This window comes from Chrysemys picta, chromosome 18 (assembly GCF_011386835.1).
Source record: "Chrysemys picta bellii isolate R12L10 chromosome 18, ASM1138683v2, whole genome shotgun sequence".
Lineage (NCBI taxonomy): Eukaryota > Metazoa > Chordata > Testudines > Emydidae > Chrysemys > Chrysemys picta.
This window is the reverse complement of record NC_088808.1, coordinates 26145750-26167511: the sequence shown is the minus strand read 5'-3', so window position 1 is coordinate 26167511 and position 21762 is coordinate 26145750. Positions and strand designations below refer to the sequence as shown.

Here is a 21762-nt window from a genome sequence, read left to right as displayed (position 1 = left end):
TGCTATTTCATGCCTGATTTTTGCTAACATATTTATAAGTTCCTTACGTCCATCCTTGTTCATCAAAGCCCTTAAGTATGTGTTTAAAGATAATCATATGCTTAAGTGCTTTGCTGAATCAAGGCCTATGTATCTTGAATGACAAGGCGTAGAGGAGCACCCATTTATAGACAGCATCTGGCAGCTTTTTGTTAACATCTGGCAAGAGTACAAGCACTGTTGCATTCTGCTGAAATGTTCAAGGAAACTGTCTCAATTTATTTCTGAAATGATTCTGTTTAAACAGACTCTAAAAGGAACAGTCAACTTAAAATCTAGTTAATTTTAAATTGGAGTTAAAGTAGTTTCAAGTGGCATGCTCCCCAATTTTGTCATTTACAGTATTATTTTCCTGTTGTTGTGTGGAAGACCCTCACAAACCGAATGGACAGTGAATGAACAGAGGCAACAGTCAAACTGTTTATCTAGAAACAGCAGCCAAATGCCAAAGGAAAACAAAGATATGTTTCCTGTACTCTTTTAGTTAGAGCAATCTTAGGTGTTATTTGTAACACCCCTAGGTACAAAAATTTCAGACACAAGTGTGATATTTAAGTTGACAATGTCCCTTTAAATCTAAATCATGTTCCAAATCTCACTTCCCAGATTCACACAGACTTAACCACAATGGTTATTTCATGTTTTCCTGCTAACTCTAAAGATGAGTTCATCCTTGACTAGCTTTAACAATTATAGCTTCTGGGGAGAGAGTAGGAGCTATGGGACATGACCTTCTGGAAGAACGGTCTGGTTCACATTGTGATTTTTTCAGAACTCGGCTCGGTTTCTGGTTCAGGTTTGAATGCTTTGATCAATGCTGTAGTTTTCAAAGACAAACTATTTTGCTTTCTACTTCAAAACTATCCACAGTGGCACATAGCATAAAACAAATACCAATCTTATAATGAAGGAGCTAAGATCTATGATAGGGTGAGCAAAAGCTGGAATGAACTGATGAACCTCTATAGTGCAGGAGTAATAACTTCACTATATCAATGCTCTGTGTCTGTGATCAATTAAACACACCAAAGGGTAATGATTTCACATGGTTGCTGACTATGACAACTATATATCATTTCCGCTTGCAACTGAGACAGAGTCTAAAAGAATTATAAATATAAACAATCATAATGTTCTCCTTAGAATGAAAGTATTCAGTGGTTCAAAATGCTTGTTTCCAAAGCAATGGTAAGAGTGTGAGGCAGTGAGAGTGTATGAAATTAATGTTGCATATCCATTAAATCCATTAAATCAATTTTTCCTAACCCTTTTCCCAAGAGGCCAGTTAATTCCCATATGCTTTCTCTAGAATATAGATCCCGGAAATTGTAATTAAAAATATTTATAGCACTATTAATTTACACTATAATTTACAAACATAGATAAGGCACTGTCCCGGCCATAAAGTACTTTAGTATTCTAACTAAGACAAAACAAGAGGATTAAGTGAGATGGGGAGCAGAGAATGTAGTTTGTGGTATCAAGATTACACTGGATCTTGTAGGAGAGGATGATGAATTTGAACTTGATATGGAAGTATTACTGATATATGGGTGGAATTAAGTGCCCTGGGAATTCTCCCAGATGATGTGACTTCAGTATTGAGCTTGTATGTACACTAAGAACAAAGCTCTACAATAGCTGCTTCATGGGATGGCAATGTGAACTAGAGGTTAGAGCCCTGGACTGGGACTCAGGAGACCTGAGTTATATTCCTGGCTCTGTCATTAGCTTGCAAGTGACCTTGACCAAGTAATTTCACCTCTCTGTACCTCGCATCCCCATCTGTAAAATGTGAATAATAATACTGACTCCTTTGTACAACATGTTGAGATCTACAGATGTAAGAGATTCAGTATGTAAGAAATTAATTATTATAGCTGCTTCATGTTTATTCAAACAGGGCCATCTGCCCCTAAATATTGGCTAATAAACAGAGGAATTCTCTCTCTCTGAAATTCAATTGCATTGTTGGTGGGCCCCTTCCTTTTCTGACTCTCCGCTTAAGGTTTACAATGTTTGCCAAGACAATTTTACATACTGTGTGGGTGACTTTCCTTAACATGGAAACAGTTTTCCTTCCGTTTATTTTATTGGAACACTCAATGTGTTCCTATTTTTTCCAGAAAGACAGTAACAAAAAAAAAAAAAGAACAGAATTCTTAGATAACCAGTGACGAGTGCTATATAAACTCTTAAGCCAGAAATCTGATCAGTGTCCATTTTGTATCACAGGAAGATGAGGTTTATTGAATCAGGAACCTTAGGGTATCTGCAAAACATCTGAATTGCCAGTTTACAAGGGAAGAGAATATACCTTAATTTAACCAAACTTGTCTTTAATCACAGATTAGAATAAAAAATTGACAATTGGTAAACTGGAGAAGTGCTCGGCTCTCTTCTTCATGGGTATGCTGACTGTGAGCAATGAAATAAAACATACAAGACGTGGATGCTACGGCCTGATTTTTAGAGGTATTAAGGCATTACTCCACTCAGCATCGTAAGGCCTAAGTGACTTAACAGCTAAGTCCCATTTTAAAAAGTGACTCGGGTACTTAGTAGCCTAAGTCTCAGGCTCCTGTCACTTCTGAAAATGGGACACAGATGCTAAGTCACTTGCAGAGCAATGCCTAAATTCCTTTAAAAATATGGGCCTATGTGGCTCTGATGTAAAGGCAGTGTATATAATTCTGTTTTTTAAATTATTTCTTTGACCAGACAAGTGTGAATTTCAGTGCCAGGCTACCTGAAACCAGCTCTGGGGACTTTAACTTTTCCTTAATTACTGACCTGGGAACAATGAAGAAGGAGATGCACCATCAGGCACTCAGTCCAAGAGCGCTGTGGAGAGTCCTTATTTCCCATATTATTGCTCATCCCATTAAAGCATGATACCAAAGTCACTCTTATGCAGCAAGAAGCAGTCCCTCTCTCTGACAGCCCCTCTCTGTCACAGTGGGAATATTAGAATTAGAAGATGAGAATGAGAAGGTTAACTGCTGCATGGCAGCAATCCCTCTCAACCTGCTAATATCCACAGGTGGGATCAAAATTCTCCCAAATCAGAGAAGCTGCTAGAAGGCTTAAATATGGGTATTTCACTGGCATCAATACATTTCTATAACCCTTATATTTCTTTACTCAGCATTTTAATTCTAGAATAATTGTCATCAATTAAAAAGAAAAAGCCCCAGGTTTGTGTGGGATGAAGTCTCAAGTGAGGGACAATTAGATGCACTGCACCAGCAGCCCAGAGAGTAATAATAGTGACTTTTCACTTACTGTTAAATTCACAATCTTGTATACTGACAATTTAGACAAGACTTGGAAAAAACAACCAGTGAAGCTACCCTCATTTCACTTAACTTTTGTGGCAGATTCACTGCAACTGTGCTAGCAAGGTCCCTTGATATTTATCTGACCCTTATCACCATAGTATCTAAATGCCTCCATCATCGATGAATTTTATTGGCATAACACCCATGGGAGGTAAGGCAGAATCATTCTCCTCATTTCACAGACAGGACATGAGGCACAGGGCAGTTTAACTGACTTGCCTAAGGTCAGGCAGGAAGTTTGGGGCAGGGCCTGGAAGTGAACCAGGTCTCCTGAGTGCCAGGCTGTCATTTAACTGCTAGCTCCATCCTTCCACCCCAAAGGCTGTTTCTGTTACTTCCTACTAGCATTTCTAAGGGCGTGTCTACACTTACCAAGGATCAGTGCTGTGGCAATCAATGCACCGGGGGTTGATTTAGCGGGTCCAGTGAAGAGCCACTAAAACAACCACCAATCGCTCTCCCATAGACTCCGATACTCCACCGGAAGCATAAGGTAAGTCGACAGGAGAGTTTCTCCTGTCGACCCAGTGTGGTGTAAACACCGCAATAAGTCGCCCTAAGGTACGTCAACTCCAGCTACATAATTCACATAGCTGAAGTTGCGTAACTTAGGTTGACTTAACCCGTAGTGTAGACCTGCCCTAAGAGTGAGGAGCAGTTTTAATTCCTACTACCACCTCAACAGTTGCTCAGCAGGCAGGACCCACTGTGCAGCAGAGCTGCTTTATGTAAGCACTCCCTGGCCAGGTCCGCTTCCCAATAGGCACCACCTTTTGGTCAGCACTAGTCCCCTACTAGCCCTCAGTGCAGAGGTCTCACTTGCTTTCCAGTGTAAAACCAACACTTTTCTTATTAATATTCTTTGAACACAAGTTAACTACTTTGCTAAGTATGTACATTCATTTTGCCTCACAGGATCTTAAAATAAGAACTGTGACTACCAGATAAATAGATGAGAAGATTATCTTGTCTCCCTAAGGCATCTCTATGTCACTTTGAATCCTATGGTGGAATACAAGCATGTAACTCATTCCTTTGTCTCTGTGGGGGGCAGGAGGCTGGTTACCCCCCGTCTCTCACAGGCACATGGCACTAAGGGGAGAGCAACTGGTTATTAATTTGTATTGCAGTAGCACCAAGGACTGGAGCCCCAGTCATGTACCAGGACCTCATTGTGCTAGGTACTGTACAAACACAGGACAAAAAGACAGACCCTGCACCAAATAGCTTACGGTCTAAATATAAGACAAGAGACAACAGGTGAATACAGACTGACAGGGAGGCAGAAAGAAACAATGATGCAGCACTTGTCAGCATGATAGGGATTGGTCTCAGAATACCAATGGGCTAACCATTGTCAAATTTTTGCAGACATCCTGGTGAAGGACAGTTCTAAGAAGAGATTTGAAGGAGGACAATGAGGTAACTTTGCAGACATTTATGGAGAGCTATTCCAAGCATGAGGGACAGCATGGGAGAAAGTGCAAAGGTGTAATGTAACAAGTGAGCAATGGAGGCAGGCATCATTGGGTGAGTAGAGGCAGGAGAGAATGAGAAATTATAGGAAATGTGGGGATAGACTATAAAGGACCATGAAAGTGAAGATAATTAGCTTATTTTTAACTGAGAGAAAAGGGAGCCAATGGAGGGATGACAAAGAGGGGGTGACAAGGTCAAAATGATGGGCTGGGAACATGGTATTTGTAGCAGTATTCAAAATGGATAAGAGTGGGAAAAATGAGATATGTGAATGTCAAGAGGATGCGGCAGCAACTGAGGTGCAAGATGATGAGAGCCTGGACAAGAGTTTTAGCTGTGAGGATGGATAGGAAAGGCCATTATCTTAGAGATGTTATGAAGAAAGAATTATTAAGATTTAGGAATAGCCTAGACATGAGGACCTAGAGAAAGGACTGAATCAAATATGGCACCCAGGTTACAGGCCTGAATTTTGTTTTAGCCACATTGAGCTGGAGGTGATGCCTAGACATCCATAAGGAAATATCAGAGAGACAGGAAAAGATTTTAGCGTGGATAGAAGTAGAGTGGTCCGGAGTAAGGAGGGTGAATCGGAGAATCCTCAGCACAGAGATGATAGTGGAATTTGTGCTGGTGGATGATATTATCCAGAGATATAGTGTAGACGGAGAAGACAAGGGCATAGAGGCCTGTAAAACCTCCCGCCAAAGTTGGAAGGATGATGATGAGGATTCTCTGACATGCTGAAGGAGTGATTAGAGAGAGAGCATGAGAAGAAGACTGAATCACAGAAATCAAGGGCGGACAACGTATCAAGAAGAGGAGCATGATTGACAGTATCAAAGGCTGTTGACAGATTGAGAAGGCTGGTTACCCTTATGTTTCCCACCAGCACATGGACCCAAGGGGAAGAGGAGGCATTTATTTCTTCCCCCCCCCCCCAGCAATGGAAGAAAACCATTACCACCAGCCTATATCAAATCTGGGCAAGCAGCCCTTTCTATATAATGATAATAGGCACAAACCTAACCATTTCTGATCAGTTTTTAGGCAGGCAAGGATTGAAAGGCTCTATGGGATCTGTGGCATCATGTCCAGCTTTCTGTTCATTATAGTAGGTTGAAAACTAAGATTCTTTTCTGTAGGGGGAAATAAAAAGATTCTTGCTGGTAACTCAGGTGTTGAGTACGCCAAATTCAATTGCGTGCTCAGTTCTGCAGCTTGAAAAAACTCAAAAGCACTCTGTAGTCAGTGGCATATGTGGGAAAGTTTAAATAAACCTGCACTACTGGTAAAGCAGTCAGGAAGGAGACAGGACACTCCAGGAGCACTATGACTCCCTCCAATATTATTCTGTCAATTAGGGGCTCAAGAGCTTGTTTGCATTTTAAAAACTGCAAAAGGTAAAATTCAACTGGGAGCCAGGAGACTCAAGAAATGGAAAGAAACAGATGTTCCAAGGTTAGCAGGATTTCAAAAGCTATATTGCTTACACAGGCAGTAGCTGATAATTTCTTTCGCAGCTGTTCAGTGAAAGTCAAGATACACATAGAAAAACTGAAGACTTCCACTGAAAACTTCCTTAATGGAATATGAGCTATGTTTAGCATGAGTGGATAGCTTCTAAAGATATCAGATACCAGCACAGGAAAAACCCAGACAACATGCAAACCAAACAACAACAATGTAAAATACTTGTATTTAGCAATATTCCTCTTCTGAGCACTTTATAAAAGTTATTATAATTTAAGTCAAATTTACATTATTTTTAACAGACAAAAGGTAAATAATTGTAAAAAAACCACAATAAGCACATTTTCTCCAGCTAAAAATGTGAGATGATCCAGGGTAAAAGGAGTAAATAGGATTTCCATTAGGGAGCCCTTATGGAATAGGAAAATATATTTTGACTTATCAAAAATTTCCTCTCTCTAATTTACAAGGTCCACAGATACGTTAGCCAATTGACTTTTTGCCTGTGTCCAGCTATGTAGGCAGAGCTGTACCTGTCAGTCACTGGCATGAAAGGGTGTGGCCAGCTAAACTGAAGAATCCACCAGTTAAAAGAGCTTCCAAAGAAAGGACAATATCCCCAGTGGCCTTACATTTTTTAATGAGTTTAAAACACTGTACAAATAAACTATGAATTCCTACTGCACAGCACAGCCTTATGAACCAATTCGGAATGAACTAAATGGCAGTTTTATCCCATTGGCAACAATATACTCCAAGCAAGGTAAGGTCTGTGGACCTTGTAACTCAGAAGAAGGCAATTTTTGGTAAGTCATATTACATTTTCCTATTATCTTTCATTTGCAAGGGATTCAGATCAATTAACTACTGTAATTTTTAAATCAGCAGGCATGAATAGCTTGCATCCAGGAGTCCTAAAAGAGTTGGCTAAAGAGATATCTGGGGTGCTCATGTTAATTTTTAATGCATCTTGGAATATAAGGGAAATTCCAGAAGACTGGAAGATTGCTAATGTTCTGCCAATATTCAAAAAAGGCAAGTGGGATGATGTGGGTAACCATTGGCCAATTAGTCTGACATCAGTCCTGGGCAAATAGTGGAAAATCTGTTACACAATTAAGTTGATAAAGAATTAAAAAGATACAAATATAATTAATGCCGATACATGGTTTTATGAAAAAAAGAGTTGTTCAAACAAACCTGATTTCATTCTTTGATGAGATTTCAAGTTTGGTTGGAGGGGTTGCTGTACAGATATAATATACATGCAACTGAACATGAGCTCCCAGCGTGATGCTGTGACAAAAAGGGCTAATGCAGTGCTGGGCTGTGGGGAGTAGTGAGTAGGAGTAGGGAAATGTTTTAGTCTGTATGTGACATTGGTGGAACCAATACTAGAATACTGTGTCCAGTTCTGGTGTCCTCTTATTAAAAATAATACAGCAAAACTGGAGAGGGTGCAGAAAAAAGTGTCTCCCCCCCCCCAAATTATCTGAGAGCTGAAGGCCTTAAAGTGAAAGACTTAAACAGCTGAATCTGTTTAGCTTAGCAAAAAGGTGACTGAAACGTTGAAAGACTGATTATAACATAAAAGTACCATCAGGGGAGAAAATACCTGGTAACAAAGAGCTCTTTAATCTATCAAAGAATGGCATAACAAGAAACAATCGCTGGAAATTGAAGCAAGACGAATTCAAATTAGAAATAAGGCACACATTTTTAACGAGAGTTATTAACCGCTGGAACTAACTACCAATGGAAGTGGTGGATTTTCCATCTCTTGGTGTCTTCAGATCAAGATTGGATGCCTTTCTGGAAGATGTGCTTCAATCACATACAAATTATTGGGGTCAATACAGGAGTAACCAGGTGAAATTTACTGGCCTCTGAGGTACAAGAGTTCAGATTATATGATCTAATGGTTCCTTCTGGCCTTAAACTTTGTGAATCTATGTTGCAGTATGCCTTCAGAACTATACACAGGGTAGTAAATTCCTTGTATTTTACCAGGAGTCCACTGCACAGAGCACGAAAGGCGGCATTCGCCAGTGCCTGAATGTCTAATTTGTACAATTTTGAGAAGGCATGAATAGATGACCACATGGCCTCCCTACAGATCTCCTCATATGGTGTGTAAGTTCTTAGACCAGGAGACTCTCAGTGGTATTTAATGCTGGTTGCTGGACAGACTGTTTGATCGGTCGGCCACCAAGGTCCACCATCTCAGTCAACTTGAAACAGCAGATTTAGTTGCTTTCTCTTTCTCTTGGATGCAGGATGATACAGACTAAATACAGCACTGGACTTTGTGCAATGGACATAGATCTTGAGGGCTCAATGGACTTCTAATGTATGCTAAAGATTCTCTCTTGAGTGAGGTGGATTTGGGCAAATCTCTTAGACACTGTGAAATGCTGAATTAGTTTTTGGGATAAAAGTTGGGTCTAGTTGAAGAACAACCTTATCACTGTGGACTATAATGATCCCCAATGGATAAAACCCCAACCTCTGTTATCTACAAGGCAGAAGTACTGGCTACCAGGAATGGCACTGTGATAAAGAGGAAATAACAAGCATACCTTCCCAAGGGGGTCAAAGGGATGAAGAATGGGTTAAGAACCAAATCAAGGTCACATGGCAGAGCTCAACAAATCTTAGGAGGAGGAAGAAATGACACATGTCTGAGGAAACACTTTAAATCCAAGTTTGAAGAAATTTCTTCCTGCCTGTTTAGGATAGTGGACTTGATAATTTAACCTCTGGACATTTTAATGTTGAATCTGTGATGCCTTTGTTCAGACCCTCCTGTAAGAGCCCAAATATCTTGAGAGTGAAGGTGAAGATGGATAGACATCACCTTTCTTGTAGCATCCCTTGAACTTTAGCCAGGTTTAGAAGAAAAACTGGTGGAAGCATTCCAAGAATCCACTCAGAGTATCCTATCTTTCACATAAAACCACTCAAAAGCCAGGCAGTTAGTCTCAGGTACCCTGGCTCTGGGTGAGAAATCAGTTCCTGGAAGAGTAGATTCTGTCTTAAAGGAAGGAAAATGGGGTCAATCTGAGCCATGCTGAGTGGTTTGGAGAATGAGGGCCACTGCTGCCAATATGGTGCCACTAATATTACTAGTCTGTTATTCCTCCTGATGTCCGGAGTAGCAGAGGGCAAGGTTTCTCTGGGAGATAACATCTATACCTCTTACCCTTAGATTCCCCCTCTTTTGGGAGAAAAAAGAGGGGTCCTTTGCAGTTAGTGTGTGACATCAATAGGTCTATTAGAGGGACTTGAATTCCTTCATAAAAACTGCAACTCTTGTATCTGGGTGAAGATCCCATTTGATCTGATCTAGCTGTTTCTTATTTAGTCACTCAGCCAAGATGTTTTTCTTAATATGTAGAGGTCAGATGGATGGGAGATTCCTCAAAATATGGGTCCTTTTGCAGAGATGATGACCTCATCCAGCCCAAATTGCTGACACAGGTCACTGCACTGGTGTTGTCTGTCATGATTAATACATGGCAGCTTCTTGCCCCTGGAAAGAGGACCTTGAGTCCATAGTAAATTGCCCTGGCCTCTAAACAGTTTACACAGTGTCTCCTGTCATGCTTTAAGTTCTCTGTGTGACCTCCTTATCCCTGGAGAGAGACATCATATATAAGCACTATCTTGTTCAGCTCAGCTACTAGAAATCCCTTTTTGAAATGGTGAAGCTGAGCCACCATGTTTAAGAGGTTATTAGGCTCTGATAAAGTCAGAGTCTCCTGGTAGGCTCAAAGTTTCTCCTGAGTGTCTGTGGGACTTAACTGTCCATCTCTGGATATTGCTGTGTCATTAATTAGGGATATCCTTAGGAAAGGAAACAATGTCTGTTTTATACTGGTGCACACTAGACTATTTCTTAGTCATCTTGCTTGGTCTCTTCAGTTTTTCTGTGGACTTTCATTCCTTCTCCATCACAGCTAGCAAGGCCACATTGACAAGAATAAAAAGTTCTGTTTTAGATTCAGAGGAATAATACTTCTGGGTAGTTTTGCTGATCTGGTAACTCCTCTTTGTCTTTCTTGGACACTTCCTTTTGAGATAAATCTAATCTGGATACTGCCCTCTTAAGCATGAATTCAAAGAATTATAACTAGAAGAGACTGCTTTTCCCATAAGCTGGTACTTATCCTTAAAACCTGACACACTGAAAACAATTCCAGAATATATGGGATTATAAGCATCAACAGGTAAATAACTAGGTAGGGCTTTGGAAATTGGGGAGATACCTACTTTGGACCTACCCTTTTTTGGTAACAAAGATAAGGTACTATCAGAGACTGAGGTGTTAGAAGAAGAGGTGTAGGAGCAAATTGATAATTTTAAAAGCAATAAGTCATCAGATGGCGTACATCCAAGAGTCCTGAAGGAACTCAAGTATGAAGTGTCTGAGCTGCTAATTAAAAATAGCTACTGTTCCAGAGGATTTGTAGGTAACTAATGTATTATCTGTATTTTAAAAAAGTCTCTAGGGATGAGCTTGGGAATTGTAGACTAGTCAGTTTCACATTTGTACCTGGCAAACTGGTTGACAGGATGATTGAATGGGATTTTATGCTGGGGTTGCCTGCAATAGCAGGGGACAGGACTCGATGAACTAGGAGGTCACTTCCAGTCTTATGTTCCTATGATAGTTAAAAGCAGAATAATCAAACACCTGGAATATCATGTATGATAGGGTCTAGTTAGCATGGATTCTGCAAAGGAAAATTGTCTCTCACTGATCTCTTAGAATTCTTTAAATGTGTCAATAAACTAGTAGATAACGGAGAACTGGTTGACCTAATTTATTTGGATTTGTAAAAGACCTTGACAAAGTCCTGCACAAGAGGCCTAAAGAAGCCAGGGAATCATGGGGTGAGAAGCAAAATATTGTCATGGATCAAAAACTGTCTAGGAGACAGAAAGCAAAGAATAGGAATAAAATGTAAATTTTCTTCATGGAAGAAGGTTAACAGAAAAAGAAAGACCTAACCTAGCTAGGTGAATGGAGAGCTCATTGCCACAGGAAAACATAGAGGGGCAAAGGACTAAGCAGGATTCAAATCTGTATGGGTAGAAAGAATATCCAGAGTTATCGTAATTATAGGAAAAATATTGGAAGGGATATTAAAACTCATGCTTCAGGATTTAAGTCAATCTCTAACTATTAGACAGCAGGATGAGAGCTAATGTGGGGAGCAGATTATCCCACATCTGCCTGATACAGGATTCTTACATCTTCCTGGTACTGTCCATTGTTGGAGACAGGATACTGAACTAGATGAACCTTGGGTCTGATCTTGTATGGAAATTCCTTATCTTCCTTTCCAAACACTTGCAGATTACATGGAGGGAGATTGTTTCCAAGTAAACATCAAGGTTGCAATGTCCTTATCCAAAAATGCCTTTTATTCAGTGGCCTGCCATCTGAAAACACATCATATGTCTCAGATGAGATGTCAGAAGTGTCAGAAGATTTTCTGTTACTAGGAGTCAGAATTAAGGTTCCACCAACAAGTTCACCAGCTCTGGACAACTTGGCCACTCCAGAGAGACAGAGCATCTATTTCCTGTAAGTCGTGCTCCCTCATATTGCTGAATAAACGTCTGTCTTCCTTTTGAACTTGGTGGCATGAACCCTGATACATGCAGAACTTACAAAACCTTCTGGTATCAGAAGTATCCTTAGCCATATCTTTGTTTTTCATGCATCTGACAATTTACGTATGTGATGAGGATCATGTTGCCTGACTATACCCAGTCTTGATGGTAAGATACTTCAAAAGTGGAGCAGCACGAGTCTCACTGCCCTCACTTTGAAGCAGCTGAATACTTCTCCTCTCTTGTGGAGCATTTGCCTTGGCAATATTTTAACTCTGACTGGACTCCTAGACAGACCAGTTGTTGAGACATCTTACCTCAATGGATGATCTAACCATGACTCTCCAAAAAGGAGAGTATTTGTTTCTTTTGCTTGGTGCTCTGTCCTTACTCTCACTAGACAATTGTTCATGTAGGAGTGTATCTCTGATCCTTCCTCTGGAAGAGCCTGATATTGATAGAGGTGCCCCAGTATTATGAGACACAGGAATGGCCAAATTGGGATGCGTAGATAGGCATCCTGATGACACAGGGAACAGAGAATCTATCCACAGTTAACTGACTGGATTTAACAGACTTCAGAAACTCCATCCTGAAGCATGGCAAATCTAGCCCAGGAAGCAGGTCACTGGTGTTCTGGTGAACCTGTTTTATGGAAGCCCTGGGTCCTTCCTTATCTGAGAGAAATTTCTCCAGCTTCTGGAGTTCTTTGTAAAACAGGCATCCACTTCTGAAGGGTAGAACGGACAGCATGGCTTTGGCTGTCCAATCAATTGGCCATTGCTTCTGCCACAGAGTTCTCCTTGCTTCTGTGGAGGCTGCCAAGAATTCTCAGGGTGGCCCTGGTGATGTTGCACATGGCATCTGCCAGTCCTAACCAGGATGGCATTTGAGCCAGCTCCATTCTCAAGCTTTTAGTGCCACGAAGCAAGGGTACAAAGTGCAGAGTCACCCAGCCCCTGTTTCAGTTCTTTCGCACTGGAAGCTGATGATAGACTTTGATGTGCTGGGGATGGAGAATGGGTCACGTAATGGATATATGCAACATATCTCAAAGATCAGTTATGAGAAGGTAAGTAACTTTTTTCTTCTTTAAGTGACTGCATATATTCTTTATGCTGTAGGTGACTTCCACGCCATTAACACAGGTGTTGGGCCTCATAGTCTCATCAGACGAAGGACTGTAGGCCCACCTTGCCTACATTTGAATCTTCTCTTGATGCAGCAGATAATATGTAGTAACTGGTGAATATATGAATCAAAGACCATGCTGCTGCTCTCCAAATATCCATAATTGGGATGTGTGCCTCTCGTGGGGTATGCATACCCTGTCCCGTTTTGGGGCAGGTCGGGGTGTTATACTACTGTAGTTACAGTCCACCTGACTATCCCTAGGCTGGGAGCAGCACAACCCAATGGCTGGAGTCAGTACGGCTGCCCTGCGGATCAGGGCTGTGTGACCTAATGTCCAAAGTCAATATGGCTGCCCTTGGGGATCAGGGCTATGCAGCTTAATAGCCAGAGTAAATACAACCTTCCTTGGGGTCAGGGCGGTGCAGCCCAATGGCCAGAATCAGTATGGCTTCCCTGGAGATCAGGACTGTGTGCCCTAATGGCCAGAGTAAGGAGCCGCCACCCGAGGTAGAGGGACCCGGGTCCTTCCTGCTCCCAGGGCCCTGTCAGTGGCGAATGTGTTCACCACCCAGTCAGTGGGGATCCTACCGCAATACGCTGACCTTCCTTGGGAGGGAGATACCACTCTCACTGCCTCCATGGGCCACTTCCTACCGTGTCTCCTGAAGCTGGGGTCAATACGTCGTTGGGGTCTCTGAGCACCCTGGGATTCTGACTCCAGTTGGCCAGCCATAGGCAACAAGACTCTGGTCTGGTCCTTGGGATCTATGGTTCCCATAGTCAAGTGCTGAAGCGGCTCCTGGGCAGAAGCCTCCACCAAGCGTCCTCCCTCCTCGGTGGTCAGCCTAGAATGAGCTGGGCTGCTCCCTTTTATACTGAGGCAGCAGTTGGAGCATGCCCAGCACGGTCTGAGGGGTGGGACGTCTGCCACACACAGTGTGGGGTTAACCCTTCCTTGCCTAGTGCAGGGTATGCACACCCCGCCACAGTGCCACAAACACTGATGAGGTTGAATGTGCTCTGGTTGAATGTGCTGTGAGATTGTCAGGAGGCATTACTCTTTTGACAGCTCAACACATTGTAATGCAGCTAGTGATCCACTGGGAAAGTCTCTGAGTTGAGGCAGGATGACTTCTCATACATTCTGCAAATCTGGGAAGAAATCCAAAGGGGCATTGTTCTATTCAGGTAAAAACTCAATGGTCGATGAATGTCAGGACTATGGAGTCTTCATTATCCTTGTGTACACGATGAATCGGAGTACCAAGAGACCCGAGTGGCATGGTAAAGGAAGGGGTACTTGTTGACCAGGATTGAGACCTATGCTGGAAACGCAGCACTGGGGGAAGCATGGATGACTTTCTAACATCTGGAAACATACAGTGTGGGGGATCTGGAACTGGCGCCAAGAAGGTGGAAGGGGAGAGTACTGAGCCTGAACTGATGGCCTCACAGAAGAATATCTAGGTGCTGACGGTCTAGATAGCTGTGACAATGCCAGTCAAGGGTCTTCACCCTGAAGAAATGGTGATGGCAGTATCAAGAGGCACAGCAAGTTGCTGGCCACAGCATAAGCCTCTAGTGCAGTGGGTACAACCATGGGATGCTGATCAGGAAGACTGCTCCATAGCCAGTGAAGAAATAGCCAGTCTCAATGGTCCCTGGGAGGGCATCTAAGTGGACAGCTCATTTCTCCGACTGAGCCGGTACTGGGAAGTGGTGAGCTGGCTGGTGTGCTCTATCTTCAGTACTGGATCACTCTTCCATGGAAGAGTCCCTGACCCAAGACTTTGATGAGCCAGAAGCCAACTTCTGCTTATGCTTCTGAGGCCAGGACTGGTCTGAAGTCTTGGGCCTCAAAGATGTTACCAGAGTTGAGGATCTCCTGCGGCCTCTTTCTGCAGGACCGGCTGGGGGAGCACTCTGATAAGGAGTCTTTGAAGAGCTTTCCTTGGAGGACCGAGGGGGCGATGATGCCAGTCTAAGGGCAACTTCCATCAAGAAGTATCCGAGGTGCTCTTCCCTCAGCTTCTTTGTCTTGTTCTTAAAGTCATGACAAACAGAGCACCTGCCTCTAACTTGGCTCTCACTGAAACACTTGAGACAGAGGGAATGAGGGTCACTAACAGGCATAGGCTTTTTACATCCCACACCTGGTTTAAACCCTGGGAACCTGGGCATAGGCCCTAGTATCAAATGTGCATAATCAAAGTAAAATTTTTCAAAAGAAACAATAAACAAAGAAATAAAAATGAAAGAAAATAACTAAAAACTGAGTACCACTAGGTAGTACCAAACAGTTTATTTGTTCACAGGGAACACCAATGCTATGACCATCAACCTTACATGCTAAGAAGGAACTGAAATAGGGGGAAGGGCTACTCTGCCCTTTATACCCTCACTTTTCAGCACAAGGAGCTTGGAGTTGTGCAAGGCTATGCCTATATGGGTATCACTAGGGAAAACTCTCTGGCACCAGTGCACAAGTTGCACACACACTTACAGTGTAATGGACATATGCAAGCTCTCAAAGAAGCTGCAGTGACCTTTACCATATTAGGTATCAAGTTCTGCCCTGATTTCCTTTCACTTTGAATCTTTCCTTTGGCTTCAGCTGAACTCTCACTAGACACACTCATGCTTATAAAGAAAATTAGTAAATGTGCTCAGAAAATGCATTTTCCCAGGTATCCAGATGAAAGGATGAGTACTGAATTATCTCTAAAAAATATACGTAAATACTTCTCACTGTTGTTAGCAAAACCTCTGTTGGGATTAAAAGTGGCTTCAGAAAATTAAATATAAATTACTCATGATTTGTAGTACATCCAAGTATTATGTCATGGCACTAAATATTTATAAAGACCATTTGTTTTGTTCACTTTTGCAAAGATACTAGAACTAATGAAAAACTACTGTCTATATAATCTCAACATTGTATCATGAACAGGAAAGCCTGTCCAAAAATTAAATTAAGCAATGTGTTCATTTGCTGGCAGCCTGGCCAGGAGCTATAAAACACACACTAACTACAATTTTCCCTATTGCAATTTAGATTATAAACTTGTGCTCTCCCTGCCTTCATTTAATGTAAAATGCTAATCATGTTGGAAATAAGTAAATACAATCTGTTGCTTACTAAATTTTAACATTCAGAGGCAAACACATATGAAAAGTCAGACTACTTTTAATATGGAGATCACACTGTCCTTAATTTGTACAAGAACATATAATGTGCAAGTGTTGAGTGTGTATCTGTGTGCACAGCATGCAAGTCTTTCCCTCTCTCTCTTTCTGTTTGTGTTGTACATATGATGTGAGGAAAGGGAAATGAACACACAAATCCCACCGTGTATATAATGGTAGAAATTCTCCTTTTTTTATAATATATGTTGTATTTGAAAAACGTTTTGTAGATGTGGGGTTTTTCATTTGGAAGACAATGCAAAACAATAAGCAGAATTATGACATAAAATATCACTGGTCCTAGATCTGCTTTTAATCTGATCCAAAAAAATAAACTTGTCAAAACCATAAACAAGGCTGATCTTCTTCAGTGAATAGGCCAATGTTAATTTGGCTTCTCTAGTTGGAGGTTATCCTAGGCAATGGGACAGATTATGGAGGATATTCTCTCCATTTGAAGTCTGTCCGGACACATTCATGCAGTTCTGGTATCAGTCCCAGAAGAATGTCTGCTTTCTATGTTATTTCCTTTAGAATGATTTTCTCATCTGAAGCAGAGTAAAACTCCAAACATATTAATCTTTTAGATGGCTCCACACTGCAAAATTAATTATTCCATACTTTATCATAAATGGTTTGTCTCAATTACCATTTGGCTGAAGAACTGCAGTATATATGCACTGGTTTGAAGCAGAGCTGAGTAGAACAGCTTTAGAAATCTGAGGTATCTCCAAATATGGGCTATTTGGAAGCCAAAAGGAAGGGTCACCATTTTGTTTCATGCTCACTGTCTTCAAATCTGTCTTTCCTATTTTTAAGAGACTGATCTTTCTGTTAACAATGTCTACACTAGCAGCGACAGACATATGCATGATAGCTTAGTACCACTCTTTAATACTAGAAGCAACTGAAGTAAGCTCAGCTGTATCTGAGAAATAAATGCAGGGTAGTTTGGTTTGATGCAGTTTAGCCCATTCTTTGGACTGGCACATACAGGATCCTGAGGATTGCAGAAGTGACACAGGGACCCTCAGTTCCCCACTCTGGAAAATGAATGTGTATATGCGGCCTCTTTCACTCTGGCATGTTGGTTTGCTCATGACCTCAGCTTCTTGAATGAGTGTTGCTTTACACACACCTGACACATGAAAGTAGTAGCCTGACAAAGTCAGTCTTGTTTGTTGTGAATTAGCCTGGTATAACTATTCAGTTGTATTTAAAAGGTATTGTGCACACCATTTCAGATAGCATTAAGTAACTCATAGAAGGGACCATTCTGATCATCTAGTCTGACCTCCTATATAACACAGGTCGTACAATTTCCCCAAAATAATTCCTAGAGCAGAACTTTTAGAAAAACATTCAATCTTGACTTAAAAATGGTCAGTGATGGAGAATCCACCACAACTCTTGGTAAATTGTTCCAATGGCTAATTACTCACTGTTAAAAAATTATGACTTAATTACATTCGGAATCTGTTTAGCTTCAACTACCAGCCATTGGACCATGTTAGATCTTTCTCTGCTAGACTAAAGAGCACATTATTAAATATTTGTGTCCCATGTAGGTATTTATAGACTGTAATAAAGTCACCCCTTATCTTTCTCTTTGTTAACTAAATAGATTGCGCTCTTTGAGTCTATCACTACAGGTTATGTTTTCTAATCCTTTAATCATTCTCATGGCTCTTCTCTGAACTCTCTCTAATTTATCAACATCCTTCTTGAATTGTGGACACCAGAACTGGATACTGTATTCCAACAATAGTTGCAGTAGTGCCAAATACAGAGGTAAAATAACCTCTTTACTCCCACTCAAAATTCCCCCGTTCATGCATCCGAGCAACATATTAGCCCTTTTGACCACAGTGTCGCACTGGAAGCTCATGTGCAGCTGATTATTCACCACTGCCCCCACATCTTTTTCAGACTCAGTGCTTCCCACGATATAGTGTGGCCTGCATTCTTTGTTCCTAGTTATACATTTACATTTAGCTGTATTAAAATGGATACTGTTTGTTTAGGTCCAGCTTGCATCCCGAGCCAACAGAGTTTGCAAGGGAACATCCAGTTTTAGGGATCTATTCCCAGTACTAGGCTACACTGTAATAAGACAGACACTTGATTTTTATCCCTTTTTGCCTTTGCAAAAGCGAAAGAAATACAATTTTGGAACTGATGTTAAGAGTCATAAGGACTACTGCCAGCTGGGGTTTCACTCAGATGTCCTGACAATATCAGCTCAGTTTAAAAATGTTAAAAAACTCTACTTACAGTTCTGTCAGAGATTTTTTGTACAACTCCTACTCAAGCTAATAGCCAGGCCATCTTTCCATTAATACATGTAGGGGTGGAGGAAAGTATGGTACTTACTTATAGTTGTCATCTTCCACAAACTTTTGAAGTTCCTCAATGTAGCGGACAGACTTTAAGTACTTTTGCACATGGGGTAAAGTTATGAGCTGATCTGTAGAGTATAAAAAAATAGCCAAGGTAAATCTCTACAACTGCAAAAATAAAAGCAATTCTTCTTTAGCTTTCTCCAGTTATTTTGATTTTATGAATGGAATCAAAAGGAGACCATAACTCCCCAAGGGAGAAACTGTCTAGGAATATTATTTTGTTAGACTGTATGAGAATGTTAAGGATTTTACCAGATAAAGTCTTAGTTGTCATTCAGTCTATAGATGAGATTCAGCTGCTGATTTTACTAGGAGAATTGGGCGACTTTAATATGTGCTCTCAATTTACAAAGAGAAAAGTGGAGGTTCATGTATTAATGAGCAAACCTCAGACAATTTGGTTCAAATACAGAACAAACATTTTGGATTCTTATTTGAAACTTAATGGCAAGAAGCATCAGGACAAGATTTCATCCTGAGAGTTCAGAAGTGAGAAAAAGGCACCAAAAGGAACATGGCTTCCCTTTTACTTCACATCTCCCTCTCCTTCCCAACAGGGCCCTGAAGCCTTCCACTAGGTAGACCTCTGATGAGCACCAAAAGAAGAGGTTACTCATCTTGTGCAATAACTGCATTTCTTTGAAATGTGCGTATTTATGGGTTCTCCACTTCAGGTGTGCATGAGCCTCTCGAATCCTTGCTCCGCAATTTTCCATTAGCAGTGTCCATTTGGCAAGTGCATGCGCCCTATGCCTCCTTGTGCTGGACACAGAGGCTACATAGGAGTGTGTGGTAGAACTGCCCTCAGTTCCTTCTCCACCCAAATGTCCCTTAGAGGACAGTCTGAGACAAAGGGGAAAGAGGGCCAGTAGTGGAGCACCCATAGGGACACACATCTTCAAGAAGTGCAATTACTACAAAAGGTGTGTAACCTCTTCTTCTTCTTTGAGTAATGTCCCTACGGGTGCTCCACTTCAGGTGACTACCAGGCAGCATCCCCAGAGGGAGGAGGGATCTTCAGAATTCACTCTAGAACTAAAGACCAGTGCTACCGTATCAAATGCCACATCATGGATCAGAGTGTAATGTTCAGATAATGTATATACTGTCAGGCCCCTACATGGGCTTCATATCTCAGATACTGGCACATTCTTAAGTAAAGCTGTGGAGGTTGCTTTGATCTGGTTGAATGTGCTATCACCATTTGGGGGAGATGAATGCCTGTAGCATCATAAGAAATGAATATACAACCAGATATCCAGAGATACCTGAGCAGAGATTGTGGACCCCTTTGATGTATTTGCAAAGCAGATGAACAGCCTAGATGACTTTCTAATTTGTTTGCTCCTATCTAAGTAGTAAGCCAATGCCCTTCTAACATCCAAGGTATGAAAACTGGTCTCTTGCAGAGAGCTAAGCAATATGGGAAAAAAACACTGGGAGATAAATGGATTGATTAAGATGGAACTCTGATAATACCTTAGGCATGAATTTAGGGTGTGGACGTAAAGATTAACTTCAGCGCACAGAAAGATAATCTAGCACATAATCAAACATTCTATTTGTAAGCACCCTAGTAAAAAATACGATAAGTAACAGTCAACATGGATTTTTCAAGAACAAATCATGTCAAACCAACCTAATAGCCTTCTTTGAAAAGGTAACAAGCCTTGTTGACAAAGATGAAGCAGCAGATGTCATATATCTTGACTTTAGTAAGGCGTCTGACATTGTCTCAAATGACTTTCTCATAAACAAACTAGAGAAATGTAGCCTAGATGAATCTACTATAAGGTAGGTGCACAATTGGCTGGAAAACTATACTCAGGATGTAGTAATATCAATGGTTCACAGTAAGCTGGAAGGGCATATCAAGTGGGGTCCAGCAGGGATCTGTCCTGGGTCGGTTCTAATCAATATCTTCAAAAATGATTTGGATAATGGCATAGAGTGTACACTTATAACGTCTGTGGATGATACCACACTGGGAAGAATAGCATATGAGTCAACAATATAATTCTGTTGCAAAAAAAGCAAACATATTCTGGGATATATTAGTAAGAGAGTTGTAAGCAAGAAAGTACTAGTAATTCTTCAATTTTACTCAGCACTGTTAAAGCTTCAACTGGAGTATTGAGTGCACTTCTGGGTATCACACTTCAGGAAAGATGTGGACAAATTAGAGGAAGTTCAGAGGAGAGCAACAAAAATGAAGATTTAGAAAACATGATCTGCAAGGAAAGACTGAAAAAAATGGGTTTGTTTAGTCTGGAGAAGAGAAGACTGAGGGGTCAAAAGATAATAGTCTTCAAAAAGGTTGTTGTAAAGAGGAGGGTGATACATTGTTCTCCTTACCACTGAAGACAGGACAAGTAGTAGTGAGCTTAAACTGTATCAAGGGAAATTTAGGTTATACATTAGGAAAAACTTCCTAATTGTAAGCGTAGTCATGCACTGAAACAGATTACCTAGGGTGGATGTGGAATCTCCATCATTGGAGGTTTTTAAGAACAGGTTACACAAACACCTGTCCGAGATGGTCTAGATAATCCTGCCTCAGTGCAGAGGACTGGACTAGATAACTTAGAATAATAGAATCATAGAATATCAGGGTTGGAAGGGACCTCAGGGATGTCATCTAGTCCAACCCCCTGCTCAAAGCAGGACTAATCCCCAACTAAATCATCCCAGCCAGGGCTTTGTCAAGCCTGACCCTAAAAACCACTAAGGAAGGAGATTCCACCACCTCCCTAGGTAACCCATTCCAGTGCTTCACCACCCTCCTAGGGAAAAAGTTTTTCCTAATATTCATCCAAACCTCCCCCACAACTTATCGAGGTCCCTTCCAATCCTATATTTCTATGATTCTATGATGACTGAATGTGGCACCAATTCAGGCAGAAGGCGTTGGCAATACCACCAATGGAAGAATCTCTTCCATTTCTGCAAGTAAGTAGTACGGGTTGACTTCTTTCTACTTTTTGGTAACACCTGTTGCACTTCTGCAGAACAGGAGGATTCTAACCCATGAATGACCAAGGTATCATCCCCTGAGGTGGTGAACCCCTAGGTTGGGGTGAAGCAGG

The 21762-nt window shown here is 41.3% G+C and overlaps 1 protein-coding gene across 19 annotated transcripts in view; it reads right to left on the bottom strand.

Moving 5' to 3' along the window:
* RALGPS1 (Ral GEF with PH domain and SH3 binding motif 1) overlaps nt 1-21762 on the bottom strand; it is a 381746-nt gene that overhangs the window by 84229 nt on the left and 275755 nt on the right. For all 19 annotated transcript variants that reach the window (XR_010593744.1, XM_065572729.1, XM_042854450.2 and 16 more), the window contains one exon: nt 18648-18741. Coding sequence is in view for 18 of the 19 variants with exons in the window: in XM_065572729.1 (XP_065428801.1) it covers nt 18648-18741 (94 nt within the window). In the remaining variant the exon portion in view is untranslated. The remainder of the gene's footprint in view (nt 1-18647; nt 18742-21762) is intronic.